Source organism: Urocampus carinirostris, chromosome 19, assembly GCF_059441175.1.
Source record: "Urocampus carinirostris isolate Australia breed hairy pipefish chromosome 19, RoL_Ucar_1.0, whole genome shotgun sequence".
Taxonomy (NCBI): domain Eukaryota; kingdom Metazoa; phylum Chordata; class Actinopteri; order Syngnathiformes; family Syngnathidae; genus Urocampus; species Urocampus carinirostris.
In genome coordinates this window covers 26191120-26210366 of record NC_142367.1, presented here as the reverse complement: position 1 = coordinate 26210366, position 19247 = coordinate 26191120, and the positions used below count along the sequence as shown (strand labels likewise).

At 41.3% G+C, this 19247-nt stretch overlaps 2 protein-coding genes across 3 annotated transcripts in view; both read right to left on the bottom strand.

Moving 5' to 3' along the window:
- The window catches only part of svild (supervillin d), a 107824-nt gene that overhangs the window by 72050 nt on the left and 16527 nt on the right, over positions 1–19247 (bottom strand). For both annotated transcript variants that reach the window (XM_088323156.1, XM_088323155.1), the window contains 2 exons: positions 8264–8731; positions 1888–1922 (listed from right to left, as the gene is read on the bottom strand). In XM_088323156.1, the coding sequence (XP_088179282.1) occupies positions 1888–1922; positions 8264–8637 (409 nt within the window). In that variant the 5' untranslated portion in view covers positions 8638–8731. The remainder of the gene's footprint in view (positions 1–1887; positions 1923–8263; positions 8732–19247) is intronic.
- LOC148347851 (glycylpeptide N-tetradecanoyltransferase 1-like) overlaps positions 16082–19247 on the bottom strand; it is a 45330-nt gene continuing 42164 nt past the window's right edge. The window contains exon 13 of the mRNA XM_088324284.1: positions 16082–16156. Coding sequence (XP_088180410.1) covers positions 16082–16156 — 75 coding nt within the window. The remainder of the gene's footprint in view (positions 16157–19247) is intronic.

The window sequence follows — 19247 nt, the reverse complement described above, 5'->3', positions numbered from 1 at the left end:
GCAATAAAGTAGCAAAGTTTGGCATGTTTATGGTTTCACATGTGCAAATCTGCCTACTTTTCTGATAATTTATTTGATAAAAAAAAAAAGCTTACCCTGGTTTGAGGCAGCTAATAAATATAGTTTGAAAGATATATTAGCTTTGAAGCCATTTTGTGGTGTTTCGGAGCCTAGAAACAATATAAAGCCTCATCTGGTTGCGTTATATCTGGGGAATGAAGTTTTAAGTTTCAGGTACACCTGGAGCCTGTGCACCTACCATAGATATCCAATGTAAGTTTTCCGGAAGCTAACGCTACACTCCAAGTTAATTAAGTAATCCCTTGGTATAAAGCGGTTCACCTTTCATGGTCTCACTGCTTTGCGGATTTTTATCATGCATTTTGAGTGGCTAAATACTCCCAAATACGTGAATGTGTTTAATTGCTGTTAAAAGTGTCGATAAAAATTGTTCAAACCTCATATTGTTAGAATATGATATACCATAAATTCCGGACTACAAGTGCTACTTTTTTCCCAAACGTTCAACCCTGCGGCTTATTCAGTGATGCGGCCAATTTATGTAATTTTTCTAACGCTCGAGTTCAAGGTAAAAGCAAACGAGCAGTCTGATAAAGAAGGAAACACAGCTACTGCACGCAAACTTCACTTTGCGAGCGTGGGATGATGTCTATATGACAAAGTCTCTTTCCCATTCTAAAGGAGGACAACTTTGATGACGACAGTTATAGGGAGGAAGATGAGAAGGGTTTTCCGTGCTTACCACAAGCACGGACTGTTTTTTTTAACAGAGCTGTTTGCTGTGTTGCGAGCGTGTTGCTAGTAGCGTTTTGCTACCCTTCACAGGCACGGTTTGGGACGAAAGTTATAATATTATTAAAGCTTTACTCTTTCTGTGTACCGTCTTTCTTTGTAAATATGTGTAACCATGTACGATATGTATTTGCAACTGTACATTTTTGTAATGTATTTATTTTGGACACTTATTCTGATAAGTCTTGCACTGACCAATTAAAAAGAAAGGGCGTAACAGACGCGGGGGATGACGGGAAGTGAGGACCGGTAAAGGTGATTGTTTGTGGATACGGCAGACAAAAGTGGATATATATTTTTCCCACCCTTACCTTTGGAAATATACACTTTTTTTCCTTGGATTACTTTTAACGGGACCTGGACTCTGCAGGTCTGCATCATATGTTAACTACCGGTATCATTTTCTGTTCATTTTGCCGGCTGTGGTTGTTGAACTGTAATAAGAGCTTGCTCTGTCCACTCCACGCATCGGCCCGGTATTGCAGTACCTCCGGGAACGGTGCAATCGCAATGATCGCAGCAAGGCTTTTGGGCTAGGACCTTAGCTTGGCCTTTTGGCTGAGAGTAAGTGTCCCGGCTCCTAGGCTTTGTAGCGTATTATGAACTGACCGATAACGGATAATGGATGATGAATAACGAAGATAGATCAATAATCCGGCAAAACGAACATCAAATGCCACAGAAACAAAATGAAAATAAATCCAAACAGCTTGCCGACATCATTTTTGCCGTTCCATGTATTCCGGTACTCCAAATCCTGCACAAAATTGAGTCATTTTATTCATATTTAGTTTCTTTTGTCTTTTTTGAGCATATTTGGTATTGGAGTCATCCAAAAGTCATTGAAAGTAATCCAGTTAAAGTAACCCTACCCAACCCTGCTAACCATCTCACCTTTTTTGGGACAAAAGAATTAACAATACCTAAAATACTCTTTGTATGGACCCTTACATAGTTTGCACATGCCAATTTTGACACCCGCTTGAACGTATGAATCAATTCAAACCAAATGAAGTCCAGCTCTGCTTTGACCGCCGCCATTTGATCAAAGTAAAAGTGAAGAGTCCGTCTTACCCTTTGACTTATTGATGTCATCTGCTTCCAGATGCCTAGAAGAGGGAGAGAGCGAGAAGACACATGAGGTCACTCCATCATACTCGAGTGATAACAGACATGAGGAAAGACAAAAACATAACACGAAATAAATACAAAGCAGGGCATCCTACAAAAAGGGGGGTGAGTGAGCGTTGTGGGCGTTAAATATGGATGGAGGCGGCAGCTGTCTGCCGGCTAGCAGTGATGATGTAACAGGGGGAGGGTCCGGACACGCCCTGCTTTGAATATATTCAAGCGTCACGGTCTAAGGGTGATGGGGATGGTGAGAGGTCACGGAGGAGGGATGGGTCAGGGTTTGTCTTGTGACAAAAGGCAGAGAAATAATCAACAAATTCAAGAAAAACATAATTTCATTGAGGTATGATTATGTATTTGGGTGGAATGGGGCAAGGCTTTGCTGTGAAGTAAATACAGTGGGCATCAAGGTCTATTTGATCTTGCCAGGTTGTAATTAACATGTATATCAGTTTCTAATATATATAAATCAAACAACCTTAAGATCAATATTACCTGTAATTTTCCTTACGGGTCTGAGCGTTCGCACAAAGTCAGTGAGCAACGCTTGAAACCACAGTGAGCAACGGCAACCCCAAGTATGGCAACTAAATCATGATCAAACATGTCCAAAACTTGACATTTTGCTGAGTTTCCGGCAATGCAAAATTTTTTTTCACTTTTGAATGAATTGACTAATGTATCATTGCAAAGGTTGTACGGCCTACAAACAAATTGTTTTTACAAAAATTATTCCACGAGATTTCCATTTCTTTTATTCCTGGTATCTTTTGTCACATAATACTAACATTTTTGGGGGCTTATTTAGTCGTTTGCATGATACAGAACTGTATTTAATCTCATTTTTTTAGTAAGAGTACAATGTTGGCAACAAGATTGACTCGATATAGTTGGTAATTATTTGAATGCACAAAGTTTTTCCTCTTTTTCTCTGTTTTTTTTCTCCTTTTTTTAAATTCCTTTTTAAAAAATTCTCATTGTGTTTATTTTTTCCTAGCTGTGACTTTTTTCTTGCTTTTTTGTTCTCTATTACCTTTTTCCCCTTTATTTGCTTCTTTCTTTTCTTCTGGCTTTTTTTCTAAACTTTTCCTGCTCTTTTTCTCTTCTTCTCTCCTTTTGTTTCGTTTTTTCTCAGTTTTTCACTACTTTTTCATTTTGGTATTTTTTTCTTTTTTGTTCTATTTCCCCCCTTTCCTTCCGGTCATTTTGTGCACAATTTTACATTATATTTGGTTGTGTCGGGATTAAAGAAGCAAAAACAACCCGAAGAGCCGTTTGGGACCCGAAAGAGCCAGTTCTTTTTAGTGAGCCGAGCTGAAGAAGCCGGTTCTCGAAAAACTCTACTGACTTTACTCAACTTCGTTCTACTGTACGTCGACATTGACTTCAAAATACCGCATTTAGAACACAGCGTCAGGGGAACTCGTGTATTTTTACCTTCATGCACTGTAACTTTGACTTAATTCGCTTCTTAATTAGCAATTTCGAGCCCTATTGCTTAAGATATCTCATTCAGAAAAGATAGCATGCGCCATGGTGTGCTTGCTTCCTTTTTTTGTCCTCTCACTCGCTTTTGGTTCATTTTTGGCATTAAACTGCTGTCTGGTTTACCTTGCTTTGTTGGGGTGACTTGTTTGCTGTGTCCTTGCCTTTTATACCAAGTTTATTTATAATTCAAATAATTAGCATTGGACACACTGCGATTCAACAAGTTATAATGATTCAGAAGTTAATTGAAAGCCATATGGGGATAAATCATATAAAGCTAAACGAGAAAAGTTAAACCTGAGAAGTTGATTTATTGTTTAGTGTGTACTCATGTATAATGCACACCCCTAATTTTGTATTAAAACTAAACGTTTTTGAATACATGCGGCCATGATTTAAATGATTTATGGACAACGTAAACTATGATGATGAGATAAAATCAAATGCCTTTTCGTAGGTCGTCTATATCCCTGCTGGTCTAATGCAGGGTTCCTCCATCTTTACCAAGCTGAGAGCCAATTTTCGTTACTAATTAGCGCAAAGGGTACTTACTTTGATATATATTTCTAAAATAACATTTTATCATGTTAATACTATGTTAATACCACATTAATTATTGGAAGTGGGGTTAAAGAGACTTAAGTCAACCACTAAAAAAAAATGCACTAAATACAAGAATAACTACAATACCAAAAACCAAACAAAAACAAAAAAGGATATAAATCAAAAATAACAAAAACAAAAAACTAAATAGAGCAACTTGAATGTTTTAGGCATCCCATATCCCAACATTTTCTTTCAAACAAACCATAATTTTTCCCAGTAATCTCGTATTCCTGGGCAAAGCCAAAATATATGCATGTGGTTAACGTCTAGTCTCCACATGTTCTCCAGCATGGTTGTTGAACCTCGGAGAAACCTCTCCATCATACCGTAACCGTTGCCCATTTCAAGCTTAATGGGGAGCAGAGCTTTCAGCTGCTCTGCCCCCCAGCTCGTGATCTCATTACCCCCTAAACTCTGGAATTCCGCCACACGGCCTTTTTTCAAATCTGGACTCGAGACTTGCCGATCCATAATATACTGCCTTACATTCTTACCCCCACGCCCTCAAATACGTATACTTTGTTTTATTAGGTATTTATTGCTTGCAGTGTTCTCGTTTGCCCGCGTCCCTGCGTCCTAGGCCCATCATTTTTGCTGGGGACGCATAGTCTCAAATCAACGTGCGTCCCTGGGACGCAACTTTTTTGACACAAAATTGTCATTATTACCCGATTACTTTTTTTTTTTTTAACAAAGATTTACCGCACTCCAAACTTTTCGTCAGGCAGATGTTGTTTTGGTCTCGCGGTTGGAGTTTTCGTCTGCATGCCGATCTCGAGTTTTGTGGTGAAAAGTCCGTCTCTTTTTAGAGAACCGGCTTTTTCGGCTCAACTCATTCAAGAGAGCCGGCTCTCAAACGGCTCACTTGCTTTGATGCATTATATTACGAATGATTATGTTGTATAAAGAAGGTAAGAAAAAAAGGAAGTATAAAAGGAAAAATGAAAAAAAAGACAGGTTTGTGGTTATCCCTTTAATCGGTATATTACCAACAATAATTTGATGCAGAAAATAAATTCATAATTTGATGATTAAAACGGAATGAATATATAGATTTACTAAATTTTGGGGAGCCATAGATCTCTGTTAGGACCCATTGATTTTTGAGCATGCGAGACTCATCACTTTTCAGAGGTAAAATGAACACTGTGCTTGTGTGATTTATTCTCGTTTTATATTCTGTGAACAGCATACATACACTCTATTATTATTATGATCTTTGGATACAAGTGCTAGCTTGCCACTGACTGAGCATGTATGTACTGTTTGTCATTGCACAAGGAAGGATTCCTATTTTTGTGTGTGAAAAAGCTCTTGAGTGACAGATGAAGTGATCACTGGGCAAACGGAGCCCTTGTTTCCTTTGTGCTATTTCTGTCTGCAAACATCTCACCATACATGGGTCAGTAATTACATGCAGTGCTCTTATCTCAATGAGTCAAACAAGGAGATATTAATAACATGTTTGCCTAATTGAATCATGTTTTTCCTGCAACGGGTGTAAAGTGTCAGGGTTTGTTCCAATCACAAATTAGAAAGAGTAGCAGAGCGAAACTGTTAAAACAAACATTTCTTTTAACAGCTGCATGTTGTAACCCATCTTTACCAGATTAAAAAAATAACTAGCCCATGGCACATTAATCACGCTCCTCCTAATATCGTGCTTGATTAACCATAAGGCACGAATACTTGGCAGAAATCGTGCAGCCGCCATCCCCGCAGGTTCCAAACGATGCATCAATACTTTCTCACTTCTTCCCCGGGGTTGTTTTCTGTCAAGAACAAACAAGTCGAGCTCTGCTCGTGCTCAGACACCCACGGGGCTGTGACTCCATATGTTTCACTCCATTGGCCACCCGGCACCCAATGAAAACACTTAGAAAGTCTTTCAAGTTGGGACTTCTCATTGGATATGAATCGCATTGCATACATGTCCATACAGGAAAATTCAGCATGGTAAAGTAAATAAAACTCCCAGCACATGACCACTTTTGGAAATGCTAGCAGATTTTTGTAGTCAACAAAGTAGCTTCCTCACTTGATCCTGAGGAATAAGCCATTGAGCAATCACCTAATAACATTTACCGTATTTTCATGACTATAAGGCGCACCTAAAAGCCTTTTTTTTTTTTTCAAAAGCTGACCATGCGCCTTATAATACAGTGCGCCTTATATATGGATCAATATTAAGTCGCAAAGTCTTGCAACTAAGGCAAGCAGCCGCCGACTAGATTTTCACCCGAAGGCCAAGTAGTCCGCGGTGAATGTTGGGATATATATGCACCAGCGTTTCATTTCCTAACCAATGTGTCAATCATCATTTGAATCAGTCACTATTGGCTAAAGTTATTCGGAGGTAAAGAGGGCAGATCCTTTTTATCATTGACAGGCTCGCATAGGCGAAAGGGGCGAAACAAAGCCTGCAATTGGCCGAAAAAGATGAATGTGAATCACACGTTGGGTTGCACTACAGCATAGAGAATTTTTTTTTACTATTCTGTATTTGTAAATATTTTGCTCTCCTGGATTTACGACACTCACGGTTGTAAGAAGACCATGGTTGCGTATCATTATTGAACGTGATGGCTGCAAGAGAACTTAGGTGAGCTATGCGGCTTTATATTTTCCCGGTATCTTGTTTTAGAACGATCTTGATGTTTCTGTGATGAGTCTATTTTTAATCTAAATTCAATTCAAAGTGTTTGTCATATGCACAGTAAAGAACCCCGTTTCCCTGCACAATAAAATTCTTACTTTGCTGTCCACACAGTTGCCAGCAAAAAATAAAATGGAAACTAAGAAATGTTTGGCATTTCTTGAATCCCAAGACTTTAACCTTCAGAATGATATTTGGAACGATGCATTTAAGTGATTGGTGACATCGTACAGACACGGTTTCCGTACATGTCTGAGACACGTATTTGCTTCTTTGCAAGCTTTCGGAATGTTAAGGGGGTAATAAGTTTGAATAAACTATCTGACTGTTTTGTCGACGTTCCCATTGTAGCGCCTTATAATCCGGTGCGCCTTATGTATGGAAAATATAGGACCAAAAACTATTTTTGGGGGGTGCGCCCTATGACCAGGTGCGCCTTATTGTCGTGAAAATACGGTAAACGTTAACGATCTACAGACCTTGATCCAAATCCAAATGACAGGTATTTGTGTGAGAATAAAGACCATGGATTCAACTCCAATTCTGAGTTCTGTGTTTTTATTTGTAGATCTATAGTTGTTATTTTCTTGCATTCGTATACTGTCAGTATACTGCACCTGAACACCACCAAGACCAGGGAGATGGTGGTGGACTTCAGGAGAACTAAAACTCACCCTGGTCCTGTAACTATCAAAGGAGAATGTGTAGAATTTGTCCAGACCTACAAATACCTGGGTGTGCAGCTGGACAATAAACTGGACTGCCAACACAGAAGCTCTATGCAGGAAAGGACAAAGCCGACTGTACTTCCTCAGAAGGCTGGCGTCCTTCAACATCTGCAAAAAGTTCCTGCAAATGTTCTATGAGACTGTTGTGGCAAGCACCCTCTTCTATGCGGCAGTGTGTAGGGGAGGCAGCGCTAAGAAGGATGCCTCTCGTCTTAATAAACTAGTGAGGAATGTGGGCAAAGAGCTGGACGGCCTGACAACTGTAGCTGAGAGACGGGCACTGGAAAAGCTGCGGTCATTCATGGACAATTCATCACATCCACTACACAGCAGTATCTCCAGACAGAAGAGCAGCTTCAGCGACAGACTGCTGTCACAGTCTTGTTCCACGGACAGACTGAGGAGATCATTTCTTCCTCATGCCATGAGGCTCTTTAACTGCACCCGGGGGAGTAAGAGCCCACATTAAATATTTATATTACAGTGTGTATTTTATGTAGAACTATTTAAATACTCTTTATCAACACGTTACATTGGGTATTTATGTATTATGTATTATATTCCTTTTACTTTATTATTGTTTTATTTTCAACACAAGGATACTACTGGAAGTGTGAATTTCCCTACGGGGATGAATCAAGTATCTATGTATCTATCAGTAAGCAAGGACGTCATCTGAGGACCCATGGATGCTTTTATTAAGGTGTGACGCTATGTAGCGGACTTTCACTTTTCGTTCTGGTCTCCATTAACCGCGATAACTGAAGGATTACTGCACATTTTTTGGGGGGGTAGGTTGCGTGCTTAAATGATCAAGAAAGACAATGTTTACACTACTTACCTAATATTGGATGAGACTTTGATGAGAGGCTGATCTTCTGTTTCAGAGTTTGCTCGTGTCTCTCGTTTAAGGTAAGTGCTTTTCTCGATTCCAGAATCTGCTTTCACATCATCGCTGAGATCAACTTTACTCTTCAGACCTCTTCTTGTGTACGTTTGCTCTGAGCCGTTATCCTCGCATATTTCCTTCTCCTTGCTTGCTGTTTCGGAAGAATCTGTGGCTTTTTTGTCCCGGCTCCGGGTGTACTTGGAGCTGAGGTCATCCGGGGCGCCGTAGCGCTCGGCCAATTCTCGCCTGCGCTCGGCTTTGTAGCGAGCGATCCGTTCGGCTTTGGTCTCCCCGGCGGAGCTCTGTAATGTGTCGACTGCATCCATTTGGTACTTTAATGGCAACGATGATCAGGGAGTGGATGCAAAGGAGAATGCTGAGTTGCTAAAATGTGCAGCGGTTCACTCCATCAAATTGACACTGGGAAAAAAAAACAGACATAAAAGAGACATTATCAACAGAACAATTCTGTGTTTGTTTATACAGAGTTTGCACATCTTTTACATGCCTGAATTCAAGCCAATTTAAGGACTTTCAAAGCCCAATTTCCATGAAAAGAAGAAATCCGCTGTGAATCATGTAAATTGCAGGTCCACAAATATATCTGATTTACAAGCATGTATTTCAAATCCTCAAATGTTCAGTAAACCTCACACTGTCATGATTACGGATGTGAATCACCTGTGCCCGCTCCTTTGGCGCCAATCGCTGCGGGCTGATTGGCTCCCTCTCCCTATTCAAACCCAGTCCGGTCAATGCCCTGTTGTCAGTCCGTCTCCAAACCTCACTATACTAGGCAAGCCTTTTTCGACCCTGGCTCCCGCCTGTCCCGTTTTTGCTCCGGCTACAACCTGTTTCGATCCCGACCACGTCCTTTCTCCCGTCCCGGGTTACGACCTCTTTTTGTCCCCGACTACGTCTACTCTCCCGTTCTGGCTTACGACTCGATTCCGACCCCGACCGCGTCTTGCTCTCCCAGTCCCAGCTACCGACCAGTTTACCAGTCCCTGACACCGCCATCGCTCGCTACGGAAGATCCACTTCCGTGTTCGGATCACAATCCGAGTTCGAGAGTGACTTTCTTTCCGTGTCCAGCGAACACCGGATCATGAGCACAGCCCTTCCTCTTTCCTTCAATAAAACTTGTGAGAAACGTAACGCAATTGGGTCCTGTTTCCGTTCTGATCCTGACACCGTATGCATTTTGTTTGCATGTATGATTCAAACAATGTGACCATTTTTAAAAGGATTAACAAATGATCGATGTAACGATGTAAGTCTGCTCTCCTGTCCCGACTTACTACCCGTTTTTTGATCCCGACCACGTTTTTGCTCTCCTGTCCCGGCAATCGATCGCTTTTCCGTCCCTGACACCGCCATCGCTCGCAACGGAAGATCCACTTCTGTGTTCGGACCACAATCGGAGTATGAGAGCGACTTCCTTCCCGCGTCCAGCGAGCATCAGATCGTGGGCGCAGCCCTTCCTCTTTCCTTCAATAAAACCTGTGGTAAACGTCACGCAAATGGGTTCTGTTTCCATTCTGGTCCTGACAAAAACTCGCCCGCGCCTCCCTTGACGGAGCCTTGCACCCTTAAGCGTGGCCCGCCTCACTATTTGAGAACCACTAATTTAACGCATTGTCTATCAATTCAGTCCGCCACGGTAACAACTTATAGCATTTACAAGCACATTTCAAACCCTGACAACCCAAGACTAAATTGAAAGCATTTTTAAGGATTTCAAGCAGTGTACGAACCTTGCTAATAATGTCAGAGTCTCAAAATCCAGAGTCAAACTCAATTTAAAATGACACATTGTGACGCCAGAGCTTGCAGGGAACTGGCCACAGTTTGCTCAGCTGTGGCGCTTCAGGCCCAAATCTTCCGAGTCTGCTCACAGCACGCTGTGAGAATGATGTCAGCCCCTCTCAGCTTGGAGACTCTCATGACATCAATTCCATTCGCCGTTGCAGCCAATTGGAAAAGGCCGAAAAGCATTATTAAAAGGATATCATCCTCATTTTCCTTCGTGCCTAATTGGCGTCTTTAATTGCCAACTGAACATTATCCTGACCGCATGAGTGCTCTTTACTCCAAACACATATGCATGAGAAAATAATTAACCGGGGGGGAAATGGAGTGCGGCTGTGTTTTTAAGCAAATCTTTGCCACACCGTCCTCTTATAGTTCAGATCCTACCTCTCAGACATCTGAGCCCTTTAGTGTTACCTGTGGTGTTCCGCAGGGTTCAGTACTTGGCCCCCTTCTTTCCGGCATTTACATGCTTCCATGAGGTGATATCATTCGCAAGTATAATATCAGTTTCCATTGCTACGCAGATGACACTCAACTATATCTTCGGATGGAGGAATCTGCCACACTAAACTGTGGAAATTTTGAGGCCTGAGAATAGATGTCACTCAACTTGTTGCGCCTTAACTCTGAAAAGACAGAAATGCTAGTTATTGGTCCATCTAAATGCCGTGACTTGTTCTCAAACACTGCTCTGAACATTGACAAATGTAATATCACCCAGAGTGACTCAGTCAAAAATTTAGGTGTCATATTTGACCCCGATTGGTCCTTTCAAACACACGTGAAGAATATTACTAGAAAAGCTTTCCTCCATTTTGGCAACATCGCTAAAATTCGTCCTATGCCGAGATTACAGACATCGAGATTCCTGTCTCGATGTCTGTAATGCACTACTCTCCGGTCCCCTGAAGTCCAAAATCAAGAGCCTTCATTTGGTACAAAATGCTGCAGTGACTTGACTTGACACTCTGAAAACTAATTGGTAAAGAAAAACCCATTTCGGTGGTAAAGTGGAACTTGGGTTAATAGGACACATTTTTATGGATTTTATGTACAATCAAAAATACAAAATTAAAATAACACAAAATGTATTTTTTCTCAACAGTATTAAAGTTGGAGTGCGTCATTTGAGGTGTATTTTCTCTATTAAGTATTTGTTAAAAAGCCCTTATGCTTTATTTTCCATTGCGCTTATCTGCTTTTATCAGACATGTTCAGGGCATAACACATTAGTTCTGAGGAATAGGGGCTTGGGGGAGTTCCAGAGAGAAACGTCGTGCACGATCCTGCAGTTCTTTTTTCTTTTTTTGTCAGTCGGGAATAAAAATAGTAAATGTAAGAAAAGGCCTGCTTCTAGTAAAGTCCAAACGCCAACTCAAACGTTGAAATAATATATATTTTGAAAATGTTTATCCGGTCGGGTCTAAAAAATGCATGTACTTGCACGTGCATCATTAACAGACTGCCTAAGGCTACAATCCTGACTTTGAGCTAGGAGATAGCGGAAGGGAGTGACAAAGTTTTCAAATCCCACACCCCACCTTGAAACAGACCAGAATGGTTGATATCGTTTCAAAGTGAGTTTTGTTTTTAACTCCATATAACTGTTTTGTTTATAACGATTTGAAAATATATTTTAAAAAATACCCCATAATAATTGCTTGATCCACCCCAAAAATAGTCTATAATATTTTCGAATGTTGCTCGTTTAGAACAACCACACTAAATAGCAGGTCAATGTACTTAACAACTGAGTCAGTCTATAAAACTCAACCTGAAATTCTGCAAACATTTCTATATTTTGTTAGAAACCAATACAAATTTCTCATCAGTTCCTAAAAATCAATTGGGTTTTGGCACAAATCAACCTAAAAAGTGATGAGAATTTCATTCAATGCTCGATTCTTAATACAATTTGGGTTATTCTTGACATACGTTATTTACAAACAGAAGAACAGCTTCAGCGACAGACTGCTGTCACAGTCTTGTTCCGCGGACAGACTGAGGAGATCATTTATTTTCATGCCATGAGGCTCTTTAACTCCACCCGGGGGAGTAAAAGCCCACATTAAACCACACCCCCACATTTGCATATTACCCTACTTTTATTACAGTGTGTATTTTCTATAGCACGATTTAAATACTCTATATCAACACTTTATATTGGGTATTTTTGTACTATCCATCCATTATCTGCACCGCTTATCCTCAGTAGGGTCGCGGGGGTACTGGAGCCCATCCCAGCTATCTTCGGGCAGTGGGCAGGGGACACCCTGAACTTGTTGCCAGCCAATCGCAGGGCACACAGGGACAGACAACACATTCGCTCATTCACTCCTAGGGACAATTTGGACCGGCCAATTAACCTGACATGCATATTTTTGGAATGTGGGAGGAAACCGGAGTGCCCGGAGGAAACCCACACAAGCACTGGGAGAACATGCAAACTCCAGATCTCATGACCTCAGTACCGTGCCGCACTTGCGCTAGCCACTGTGCCGCTTATTTTTGTATTATATATCATTTACTTTATTGTTTTATTTTTCAACACAAGGATACTGCTGGAATTGTTAATTTCCCTACGGGGATGAATAAAGTATCTATCTATTATCTAGAGTCCATCACCAGTCAACCACAATGGTCAACGCAGCCTTTTAAAAACAATCATCACATTTTGACATTTTGTGGAATATTCAAAAACGTTTTGACAACTTTTTTCCCCAAAATGTGGTGAAACAAATCAGGCCGACGAGATGACTTCAGTTTTGTTCCACTGAATATTCGGAGGGAAAGAATTTGAACGCCAGAAGACGCGTATTTCCTTTCACTTTAAGGGAGCAAGGGCTTTTCCACAGACGCTTGTCCTCATAGCACAAGTACGGAGCTATCATACCCCAATGGGTGATTGTCAATTGTAAGTTGGGCATCACATTATATTTGATCCTAATCTGTCGTTTCAGTCACACGTGAAAAATATTACTAGAATAGCTTTCTACCACCTCCGTAATATTGCGGAGATTCGTTCGATGCTGTCCCAATCAGATGCAGAGGTTTTAATTCATGCGTATATTACTTCTCGGCTCGAGTATTGTAATGTATTGCTTTCTGATCTCCCGATGTCTAGCATCAAAAGTTTGCAGCTGATTCAGAATGCAGCGGCTAGACTTTTGATTAAGACCAAAAAGTTTGAGCATATTACTCCTGTATTGGCCAACTTGCACTGGCTCCCAGTCCACTTAAGATGTGACTTTAAGGTTCTCTTATTAACATATAACTGTTTGCATGGACTTGCACCCTCTTATCTCTCCGATTTGATTTCCCCCTATGTTCCTGCACGGAGTCTGGGCTCGGAAAATGCCGGTCTACTTGCGACTCCTAGAGCCAAGAAGTCTGCAGGCTCGAGAGCGTTCTCCATCCGGGCCCCGGTGCTATGTAATGCCCTGCCTTCGGAGATAAGATCTGCAACCTCAACGGAAGTTTTTAAATCAAGGCTTAAGACACACTTCTATTCCAAAGCTTATGATTGATGCCCACTTCATATTCTGTATTGTCCTGTCTTTTTCCGACCGCCTGCCTGGTGGTGATACGAAGGAGAAGGACGATTTGAGATGAGTCAGCGGACCAGCGTTTGACCTGAAGCATGTGAACGCCTGCATGGACCATCTGGCAGAGATGGGAAGTTGCGTCGTGGCCGCCATAGACTTTCTGGGCTAGTTTACAGGCTGGGGGCGTCGCTGCTGTCATGCACTTTCCAGACAAATTTTCAACATGTTATCTAGTGTTTACTATGTTTGTGTACTGTAATGCTAAATGTAATTCACACCGGTCATCCTGGAAGGGAGATACCACTTGTGAAGTCCCTTCTCAAGGTTTCTCTTTTTCCTCACGCTGAGGTTTTGAGTTGCTCCTGTTTAAAATCAGGTAATTTTGTCATAGATAGGCGGCGCCCTTGTTCGGCTGCGGCTACATCGACTCGCTACAGTTTTTTACACTTCGGCCATAAGACCCAGTCTTCGACTCAGTTTTGACGGCGCACAAAGTCGGCTCAAACTGCAGATTAATATACGATCGCAGTTTTTTTGGCTGGATATGCGATCATCCAGACATCAAGCGCTCGGTGCTACGACCACTCGGGAGTGTTTATTAGCCACGGACTGCTATGTCAACAAGACCCAGCGGCCTACAAAGCAGCGAAGCAGAGTGGCAAGAGAGCGGCGTGACCGGACGAGGAAGCGAGGTTGTCGGGCCGGGCTGCCCGCTAGGCTAAAGGCTAAACCCTTCAGAACGCCTCTCCCATCCATTTTCCTCTCCAACGTTCGCACTCTGGAAAATAAACTGGAGCATTTAACAACTGGAAGTGGCATCGAACCGCGGGATGACGAACTGCTGCGCTAAAATTCTGACGAAGACATGGTTAGTCTTATCTATCCCGGCTGACGCTCAAGGAAACTGTGCGGGTCAGATGTATCGACATTTTGTTCTGTATACACGTGTACACGAATGACAATAAAGTAATTTTGAATCTGAATCTGAAAATAGATAGATAGATACTTTATTCATCCCCGCAGGGAAATTGACATTTATGTTTATGGTAATCCTGTGCAGTCCTTTGAGACATTTTTGTGATTAAAGGCTATATAAATAAATTTGACTTGACTTGAATCCCACACTAATGGAGTAGAGACGGAAAGCATATCAATAGCTGCACAGTTAACATAATGAGAATGAGGAGACGTAATTGGCAATGTGAACGCTGGGTCAGCGCACGGGGTTAAGGAGAGGTGAGCGTGCTCATAAAGCGGAATCAATTAGCTTACTACAAGAACATTTTCTGTTATGATCCAAGTCGAGCTTCAGGAACTCTCACGGGCCCAGGCTCTGACTCATGACCACCTGCTGGGGTGCAAAAACAAGCCAGAATGAAGTTTCTTTCTTCCTCAAGAGCTGTAAAGCTCTCAAATAATGCGGTATACAGCATGACCTCTTGTAATCTGCACCCGGTTGACAAAACACAGCATGGATAAACTGAAGATTTCTCTCACACGGACATTCTGAAAAAATGTCCATGGTGAAAGTAAGATTGGGATTTATTAAGTGTTCAAAAACAAAAACAAAAACACTTTTTGACCTCAATCTGTATTCAAGATTGTTGTTGTTGACAGAAGTGGTAAATTGTTTTGGGTGTGTTATAGTCATTTTCTTGTTCTCGTGAATTTTACAGTCATTGAAAGAGGCAGCCACTTTGCAAGTTCTACCTACCGTAAAATCCGGACTATAGAGCGCACCTGATTATAAACCGCATCCACCACATTCTAGGGGGATTACCACTTTTGTACTTACACAGTACGCACATGTATATAAGCTGCATGAGCCCGAGTTAAAAATGTAACACAGTCACAAGTTTAACCCCAAACCGGATTTAGGTCCCGCGATTGTAACTAAAGATATAGTACACAATTCAAACACTACAGCCAGCAAGAAGAACGGAAAATGATACCGGTACTTAACATTTGATGCAGACCTGTAGAGTCCAGGTCCTGTTGAAAGTAATCCCAGGAAAAAAAATGTATATTTCTAAAGTTAAGGCTGGGGAAAATATATATCCACTATTGTCCACCGCAACAACAAACAGATTTAACTCAGCTTTACCCCACTTCCCGTCAGCCCGCGTTTGCTCCGTCCCTTCTTTTTGATTCGCCCGTAGAAAACATATTAGAATAAGTATCTAAAATAAATACATAACAAAAATATACAGTTGCAAATACATATTATACATGGTTACACATATTTACAAAGAAAGACTGTACACCGAGAGAGTTTTCAAAGCTTTAATAATAACAATATATTTCATCCCAAACCGTGCCTGTGAAAGGTACCAACACGCTACTAGGAACACACTCGCAACGAATCAATAGTATCTGTTAATAAATAAAAAAAATACCAAAATTGTGTAATTCACGGTAAACTGTCCCCATCTTCGTCCTTATAACTGTCGCCATCAAAGGCGTCTTCCTCATTATCGGAAAGAACCTTTGTCATACAGTCAATTTGTGCATACAAGAAGTTGCAGTCTTCCTTGGTGCACATATTCCACCGGTCTAAATCTCACCTTTTGTACTGGTGGCCGTTAGAAAATTACATTAATCGGCCGCTTCACTGAATAAGCCGCAGGGCTGAACATTTGGGAAAAAAGTAGCGGCTTATAGTCCGGAATTTACGGTATTATCCCATGTTGGGTAAACAAAGGATCGTTACTTGTGTTCACAGCTAACTTTGCCAACTATCAGTACTTTCAATCATAACAGACACTTCATGGTCAATGTTTCAACACCAAATATGGTTTCCAAAGTGAGGTAAACAGTCACTGAAGAAGAAGAAAAAAAACTAAAATAAAGCAGACTTACTTTGCTCAGTTTTCGTAACACCTTCCTCACATGTCACTCTGATACTTTTGCCTTCTTAAGGCAAAAGGGTCCAGTGGCTGAATGTTGATTTCAGGAGTAGGCACAGGGTTACATAATTCACCTAGATTACTTGCTAAAAAAGGAGCGCAGAAAGGCACACTAAAAGGTCTGCCTGAGCAAGGATGACCACTACGTTGGGGCTATTTTGTTTGGAAAGTGGTTCTGTTATTTCACGCCATGAAAGTTGAGTCATACATTTGTCAAAATCAAAAAATAGGACAAATGTCGTCAACGACATCAGTTGCTCCAGATTTTGTCTAACCACCTCGGAAGGTATGTAGCTATACCAGTTCGACCAGCAAAATCAGAAGGGCTGCTTTATTTCTGCTCCTCTAGGGCATAATACAAACTGAATCCTTAGTTTTTAGTCATGGGGGTATGCACGTTCAAACTTTGAGATTTGTTACCGGCTAAAGGGGGAGATCAGTTTGACCACATGTCAAGTGTTATGCTTCCTTACTGTAGCATATACCCGGTTAATGCAACTATTTGAGACAAACAGGAAATGTCATACTCGGGAAGTTGGAAAATGTCCAGAGGCCTCCGAACAAGGGAAGATTGATAAGAAAATTAATCAGACAGACGTTGAAAAACATGATTTGTTAGGAAAACATTTTTGTCATATGGTACAAATTCATGGCGAGGAGATCAGACACTTTCGAAGGACCATAGACAACCTCGGCACTAGTAGAGAAAGACACATTTCATTTTCAAGCCGCTTATCCAAACTAGGGTCATGGTTGGTGTTGGAGCTCATCCAAGCGGCCTATGGGGAAGAGGGCAGGGGACACCCTGGACTGGTGGTCAGCTCATCGGAGAGCACACAGAGACAAATAACCATTCACTCACTCCAAGGACAATTTTGACTCGGCAAGCGACTGGCCATACATCTTTTTTGGTACGTTGAAGGAAACCGAAGTGCCCTAAAAAAGCCCACTCGGGCACAGGGAAATCATGCAAACTCTACACAGGGAGGCTGGTTGCCGGGTTTAAACCCAGGACCTCTGAACAGTGTGGCAAACCTGCTAACCAGCTCACAGAACAAGACACAACACGATAAGATCCAAAGTGAACAATGGCACAGCTCCGTTTGTTCAGCTCAAGCTTCGATATTTGATATACAGACTATGGACTAGCGCAGGGGTCAGGAACCTTTTTGACCCAAAGAGCCATAAAAGCAAAAAAATCTTTCAAAAAGAAATTGAGAAAGCCACACCATATATTTTCAGACAAAATTCAAAAACCTGCCAAACACGCTCTCTCGAAAAAAGCTTATTGTTCAGCACATTTTATTTCACTGTGTGTCATTTGGTGATTGAATCAAATCTATGAAATGATAATAATGCCAAATCCTGTGTCCCAAATCAATGTAAATATGCAATTTAAAATTCTGCAGAAGTCATTTAGTCTATGAATTCAAACCGTGTTTATTTCAGTTAAGAGTTTTGATGCAACTTTTTGCCATTAAATTTGTCCTTAATAACGGTTTCAAAACAATGTGCATGCAAAGTTCTTTTGTAAAAATGTCACAAATGACTGCAAACGATAAGCATATCGTCATATTCCCTTTCCGTGTAGACTGCACTGAGCGAGAGAGAGAAGGAAGTGCCTTGCGCTGTACGGACATCACTGTCTTCGACCGCGTCAGGTAAATCAGGGCATACATCACTTCCATGCATAGCAGCGTCACACCCTCACAGAGCAGCAAATTCCTGTGAATTACCTTCTCTTTGCCCGTCAGGCAATCCTTGACTCTATAGACATTGAGATCAGGCTTGACTGATATAACTTCATACAGGGCCGTTTGCCAGCATTTTTATTCATCAGTTTAAATGGTTTCTTATCGAACTACTGCATTAAGTTGCTTCGGCTTTATAAGGACCAAAATAGGGATGAAATCACTTGACTTTGGAACACTACAGAGAGATGTGCAATAGTTACATTTTATTTCGGAGCCATGAAAAGAGCCCTATATGGCTCCAGAGCCATAGGTTCCCTACCCCTGGACTAGCGGTACATTCACAACTTTTTGAAAGGCCATATGAAAACAAGAAAATCTGCATCTTGGACCCTCGAGATAGAAACAGTCTTATAAAAATAATGTGTCCAGTTAATGTTTTAACTATGAAGAGCTTCTGCAAAATGTATATGTATTTGCATAGATTACCATGTTTGCTTAACTGGCTCTGGGATAAGATTTTCCTCCTATTTATTTTCATACCATACTATATATCCAGCAGGTGCACTCTGGAATTGCCAATGCATTTACAACGAACCAGAGATACACCTACAATCTTCTTGTCAAACTGAAGAACATTAGTCCACATGCTTTTCCCCACACTCCTTCTTCAATCCACATGTCCACACAGGAGGACAGAAGGAATGCCGGTTACGCCCAACTCATAAAATGTGGTTTCGTATGAAAAAAGGGACCTTGGCTAAAGAAAAAAATATATAAATACCAGGTGTCAGATCTCTAAGGAGCAAGTAGTCTTTACAGCGATAAGTCTGGAGCAGCGAATTGTCAACAACAGCTAAAATGTATCGCATATAATATTCTTACAATAATTTCCTTGGCAAGGACACATCCACATGAGACAATCTTTCTTTTTACACAGTTGTTTCTAGCAAAAACCTTAGCGCAGGGGTCGGGAACC